Source organism: Phocoena sinus, chromosome 8, assembly GCF_008692025.1.
Source record: "Phocoena sinus isolate mPhoSin1 chromosome 8, mPhoSin1.pri, whole genome shotgun sequence".
Classification (NCBI taxonomy): domain Eukaryota; kingdom Metazoa; phylum Chordata; class Mammalia; order Artiodactyla; family Phocoenidae; genus Phocoena; species Phocoena sinus.
This window is the reverse complement of record NC_045770.1, coordinates 10,001,919-10,008,479: the sequence shown is the minus strand read 5'-3', so window position 1 is coordinate 10,008,479 and position 6,561 is coordinate 10,001,919. Positions and strand designations below refer to the sequence as shown.

At 54.7% G+C, this 6,561-nt stretch overlaps 1 protein-coding gene across 1 annotated transcript; it reads right to left on the bottom strand.

Moving 5' to 3' along the window:
• Window positions 1-549: 549 nt before the first annotated feature.
• BSX (brain specific homeobox) lies at window positions 550-4,518 on the bottom strand. Its single transcript, XM_032641662.1, has 3 exons — window positions 4,096-4,518; window positions 1,909-2,105; window positions 550-830 (listed from the first exon to the last, which is right to left on the bottom strand). Exons 1-3 carry the CDS (start codon window positions 4,355-4,357, stop codon window positions 591-593), a joined length of 699 nt encoding a protein of 232 aa, XP_032497553.1. The 5' UTR covers window positions 4,358-4,518; the 3' UTR covers window positions 550-590.
• Window positions 4,519-6,561: the final 2,043 nt, after the last annotated feature.

The window sequence follows — 6,561 nt, the reverse complement described above, 5'->3', positions numbered from 1 at the left end:
AGGGGAACTGTGACGGTAGAGGATGGAAGCGCCGCCCTGAGAAGGAGGGAGTCGCCTTTGTATTAGTTAGAGATGGGGGGCGGGGGGCGAGTGGGAGGTTAGTGGCGGGTGGCGCGCGAGTCTGTCCGGGAGTGAATGTGTTAAGGATCAGGTCCGGATCCGGATCCCCGCAGAGCGGAGGGCCCAGACACCCGGTCCCTTACCTGCAGCCCATCGGTCTGCCCAAGGAAGGGCAAGGGGTCCGGTGGAGAGCCTGGCCAACGGAGCGGGGACAGGTGGCTGAGGGGCGAGGGCCGAGGGGTCTGCAGTCGCGGCGGGGAAGAGGTCCCCCACCGAATTAGGGAGCCAAGAGCCCGTGCTCCCGTTTGCGCTGCCGAAGACGCGGGGCGAGCGGACGAGCCAAGCAGGCGCACACTCGCCCCCGCACGGCGCTGCGAGCTGGCGGTCGGGCGGGGGAGGGGTTCGGGAGGCCGCGCCGCGCAGGCCCCGCAGGTGTTGGAGGGTTAACAGGTGTGTCGTGTTTATCCTCCCGGAGCCGAAGTCCATGGCCCGCCCCTCTGCGTCCTCCCCGCCTTCCCCAGCCCGGCGGCTCAGAGCACGTGCGGCCCTGAGCCCAGCTCCCCCTCGTCCCCAATGTCCACCTCGTCCTCCGGCTCGGTCAGCACGAAGGGACCCGTGGGCAGGCCCAGCCGAGCCTCGGCGGGTGCGGCCTTGGGGCCATGGGGGCTGCCCTCAGGGCTCTCGGGCCCATCAGGTGCTTTGGGCTCGTCTTGACTTTTCCTCAGCTGCTTTTTATGCTTCATCCGCCGGTTCTGGAACCACGTTTTCACCTGATTCCGGGGAGAAACAAAGAAAATCACGTCATTCCTTCAGACCCATGGTTACTGAGCTAACACAAAAGCGATTGCTGGAGTTTAAGAGAATAGACCGCAATCCACTGATGAATTATCCAGAAGTTGTGACAGTCCCAACCTTGGGTTAAGTCACACCTGAGTGGCTCACAAGTTATTGTCTTAGCTTGAATGAGAATCAAACATCCTAGCTCTCAGAAGTACTTGTCCTGAAATAACGATGAGGCTCAAAAGGGTGTGTTTAGTAAACACTAATACTGCTATTAATTAGAATTTCTAATAGTAAGTGCTGCGTGGATAAGTTTCCTTTCTGTTCAGAATGCGTTCCTCTGACTGTGACATCTAAATACCGGGTCCAGCAAGACTGCTGGACAGCAAGGTGAGAAGCGGACTTGCTGCTTCTCATCAGAGAGAAAAATCACTGGGGCCTGGCAGGGCTATGATTTCACAGCAAGTTGGGTTTCCAGGTACAGAGAATAGGAAAGGGAGTGGAGCGAGGTATTTTGAGGTTGTAGGTGAACAGCATCTGGTGGAAGATGAAAACAGTCCTTCCACTCAGGACAGGGCAATAAAAAGGAGGCTTATATTAGTGTGTGTGTGTGTGTGTGTGCGTGTGCGTGTGCGTCTGTCTGTGCTGGGAGGGTGGCTATGAAGACTCGCGGCTGTGAGAGAGGTTAAAGAAGAAAAAAAATCTTGTGTGGGTTTCTCTCGGGTCAAGAACCCTCTTACCTCTTACCGATTTACGTGTGACCCGGGTTACTGCCCTGATCAGAAATGGGTGGGGAGGCACAGAAATGCTAGTTCTCAAGCGGGGAGTGAGCATCAGAATCACTCGAGGGGTTTTTCCTCCGTGTCCAGAACCCGCTCGAGAGATTTTGCTTCGGTGAGTCGACAAAAGATTGGAGGTGTCGGTACTTTTACTACGGGTCTTCGGAGAAGCCTAGAATAAAGGGGAGCGGGGTCGTTGCACGCAAGAACTCCGCGGCCGGTCCAGAGGCGTTAGGAGTCGGGGGGAGAGGAGCGAGCGGAGATGGGGCCTCCCCCTCCTCCGGCCCACCTGCGTCTCGGACAGGCTGAGGGCCGTGGCCAGCTCCACCCGCTCGGGCGTGGACAGGTAGCGCTGGATCTCGAATCTCTTCTCCAGGCCGGAGAGCTGCGAGTCCGAGAAAACCGTGCGAGCTTTGCGGCGGCGGCAGTGCTTCCCCGGCAGCTCGGGGTGCTGGGGGTGCGGGAACAGCGCCGGGACAGGCACCCCTGAGGAGAGAAGAGCGGTCAAGTGGGCAGAGCCCGACCTCCCCGGGCGACCCCCGCTCCACTCCCCACCCTCGTCCCCGGCACCAGCTCCGCCTCGTGCCCCCGCCGGTCCCCGCCTCGCCCCACGGCTTCTCCAGGGCTTCTCCCAGGAATCGCAGGGCAGGGGGAATAAATCACAAGAATAGCGCTTGGAGATCTTTATCAGAAAGGCCATCTACACACACACACAATAAACGGTAAGTAAAACGGAAAAGAAAATTATAAAATAGATCCGGAGGCCTTAAATACTGTCTTCTTGGAGAAACTTCCGGAGAGTCCTCGGCTGCGCCTCCCGAAGTTTTCTTGCAAACGTCGGAGGGTCCGGCAGCTATCCTCCTCTTCACCATCCCCCCTCCCCCCAATCCTCCAGACCCCTGACGACAACCAGTGATGTCCTGGGGCTGACAGAAGCGTGAATGTGATCCTGCTTCCCAACCTCACTAAAAAACACCGTTCTCTTCCCTGAGCCCCCTCCACTCTCCCGCCTGCGGCCAAAGGGAACAGGCCAACACTCCCACGTGCGGGGCAGCTCCTGAGCGAGAACGGAAGGGGAATTGCCGCCTCGCACGTTTCCTATCAGTATCGGGGTCGCGCTGGGGACCCATCTAGTTCTCATTCTTTCCCTCCAACCCCACGCAGAAGGATTGAAACGCTTTTCCCGGGCCGCAGGAGACTTCTCGTGTCTTTCCTGACCTTCGCAAGCTTTACCATGTCTGAGACGCACCAAGCGGACCAACCGCCGCAGACATCAATATCGGCTGATCCCAGGGGGGGAACAGCAAAAACAGAAAACTAGTAGTTCCGGTATCTCTGGCTTTGGCCACTACTGTTTGCCGGGAACATGGGTGCAGCGCGAAAGAGACTGTCTCTGGCCGGCGGTGGAGCCAAAGCAGAGAGGCGGACTTGGACGCAGGCTTCACAATTGCCCCTCCAACCCAGTGCCCCGAAGTTTGGGTTCTACCGCTTCACAAACGCTTTAGCTTTTGTCGTGGATTCCAGCGCCCACATTTCACAAACTGGCTCACGTCTGTCTAGCCCCCACCCCGACTAGGGTTGTTCTTCCGGCTGCGCTCTGCATCTGGACTCAACGAATTATTCTATTCTGTCTGGAATGAAGATGCCGGAAAAGAAAGCGTGAATGTGGCCTTTCAGAGAGAGGCACAAAAGAAACCTGGGTATTTCCCCGCATCTCCCTGTCCCAACCAGACTTGGCTGGTCCCCACTCTTTGCCATGCCTGGGAAATCAAAATACTTTGGCTCTGGGCTCCAGAGATATCAGCAACAGGGGCAAAGGAGGGCAGCCCAGCCCAAGATTGTGAATTAAATGCTAGATGTTGGGAGTAAAGAGGCTTAATGAGCAGCCGCGTCTCTCCCTCTTTTTTCCTTACCTTCTCTCCCTTATTCGGGCCAGCCCAAACCTTCAGTCCTCAGAATATCCCCAAACCCTCCTTCACTTCCAAACCCCTGCAGTGTCTACCTGCAAATGTTCAGCGCCTGGGAGGAGAGAGCTGGCCCCACTGGAGCCTTTTGAGCTTCTGGGCTGGAAAGTTGAGTTCCTTTCTGTGGGGTGGGATAGTCAGGGGTCTCCCTCAGAGTGGGAGAGGTAGGGATGGGGACCGAGAGATGGACCAAAGTGGCCAGGAAGACCAAGAGAAAGGAAACTGAACACCGCCCATCAAGAATATCGACAAAATCTGCAGCTACCTCTTGGCTTGGCACGTTTCCTCCGTTGTAGAAAGTGAGGAGTGACCCTGGATTGGCATGCCTCAAGGGAGCTCCCTGTGTTCTCAGCCATATCCCCAACCTTCCACTGTCACTTAGGGAAGGAGGCCCAGCCAAGCCAGGCCCAGCCAGCTCTGGCCTTTCCTCTCATCCGTCACAGGCTTAGGGTCTATACTGGAAGACGTGCTCTCTCTCTCTCTCCCCATACCTTGAGACCCCTGTTACTTACCCGCTGTGGTGAGGAAATAAGGGTGGTGGTGGTCTCCCTTATGTAGAGGGTGATGGGGGTGAGGGGCCAGGAGGGTGGGTGTGGGCATGAGGGGGTAGCCATAGTCTAGCAGAGGCACCCGGGAGGCCAGAGAGCTGGTGAAGTGGTCAGAGGCCACCTCCCTTAGCGGCTTGGGCTTGTGCAGCAGGATGTCCTCGATGAAGAAGGACGTGGGCCTCTGAGATGACGCCGGGTGTAGAGGGGAGGTGAAGTTGAGATTCATCTTGAACCGAGCGCCTGCCACAGGGCGGGGGCCGGGGACGACGAGTAGGAAGCAGGCAGCGTCTCAGCACGCCTGGTCGAGAGCCAACCACCCTCGAGGCTCGGATCCCTGATGCTCTCTCCTCGGCCTGGGCTACCCCCGGCGCTGGAGAGGCAAGAAGATAAGCTCTTGGGTAGGTTGGGTCTAAGTGTAGGAGAATTGGCAGCTTGGAGAGGGGAGTCGGGAGAGCCAATGGCAAGGCTGCCAGAGACAGAGGGGAGGGTGCGGTGGGCGCGGGGCGGGGCGGGGAGCTGTCCGCGGTGCTGAATACGACCGGCCAGGCCCGGGGAGAGTGCAGCCGAGCAGACCGGGTCCTTGCTCCTATCAGGTTTCTCGACCTCAGTTTCTGCCCGCCACGGCAGGAGCTGCCTAGCTCTCGGCCGTATTTTAAAGAAAACGAAAGAGATAAAGTCTCTACCCTCGGACAAACTCCTCTTTAGAGAGCAGAAGGCATTTAAAGGGCCCCGAAGCAACAGGAATAAAGCACTTATTTCAGCACTGGAGCCAGGGCTTTAAAACTTTAGAGAAATGATAGCACAGGGGGAAGAGGAGAAGTGAGGGGAGAGTCCATATCCTCTAGACCCACCTTAAGTTGATGACTGAGGGATGACTGGATTGTCGAGGTAAATAAAGAAAACGTTGATGATGATCATAACATTCTTTACCTCCGTTTTAGAGGATGGTGTGAGGAAAGTTATACCTACATTAGTCTATTAATTTGATCTGTGTAAATATGTCCAAAACTACCTCTTAAATGCCAGCCTCCACCTCCTCTCAAATTTCCATTACTTTCTCCTCATTCCGCTCACATAGGCTGCTATTTCTGCTATACTATCCTTTTCAGCCCTAGCGCCCCCCCCCCCAAATAATTGTACTGTGTTTTTGTTTCCCATTCCCTTTTGCAGCCTTTCTTTTCATTTTCCTCCCTCCCAATCCTTTGTTTTCTAATGTGTGTCTTTTTCAAATCCGTCACATTTATTTCCCTGGAGTCAATTTGCTAAAGTTAAGGTGATCATCTACACCACAGCAGGGGTAATTTCAGCTCGCATCTCCGAAAATTGCTCTAATTATTGATGTTAAACTCAGGGAAATTAAAAGAAGCCACTTCTCTTCCATCTCCCCATTTTTAAGCTCTAATTTGTTGAAATCTAGTCATCATCACAATTCCAATCACCACTGCTAATAGTAAAAGTGTTTTAATAGAGACTGAGTCCTCACAACCCATGCTATTAGATAATTAGAGGAGGTGTTAGGAAGCCAAGTGCTAATCCTTGGGCGCACGGGTGGGATTTCCATCTGATCTAGCAGGTAGAACAAATTAATTACCAGAATCAATTAGGCCCCAAACTACAGAGCTCCAAGAAGTGGGAGCATCGTATTCCATAAGGATGAACTGGTAAATGGTAAACAGATGAGGAGAGCCAGAAGAAGGAGGACGAAGGGGGAAATAACTTTAAAATAAGCTCTTGGCAAGTAAGCCTCTAAACGAAGTCAGAACTCTTTGTCCTGGAGTGTGATATGTGATCTTTTTAAAGTTTATAATTGTAAGAACTGAAGACCGGAAAGCAGGTGGCCACGGAGAGGGAACATAGAAGATTTCCAGGAGGCGTTGCTTGGTCCTTAGCCCTGGTCCAGTCATCTCCCGCAGGACCAAAGGAAGACCCAGGAGACTCGTGAAGAGGGGACTGTCCACACTTTACCCACATCCACCCTGCTGCCAGCGAGCACTTACTCTTTCCTGTGAGTGGAAACCGAGGCATCCTGTCTCCTAAGACCCTAAAGGATTAGAGGCTATTGAGGGCGTGGCGGGTTTACAACCAGAAGTAGCCTCTGTAAAGAGCCTTCCCGAGCCGGCGCGCGCTTACACTCCATCCCTACACAGACCGAGCACAGATTTGCACCCAGCCTTGGGGGTGGGATTTTAGCTTCACTCTGGGGGCAGGGACTAACTTCCGCCTCAGAAACAGAAATGACAAGATTACTGAATGTCCCTTGGGACCAGAGGCAGTAAAAAACGCCTTTGGGTAGCAGTTACCTTGGAGCCAAGGCGCTACAAACCCTTTCTCAGAATTCATTCTTACACGTCCCCCGGAGTGTTCGAGGGATCCGAGGAGGGAAGGGAAGGGGCGGGGTAGACAGCCTGCTCAGTCCTTACCCTCCCCCTT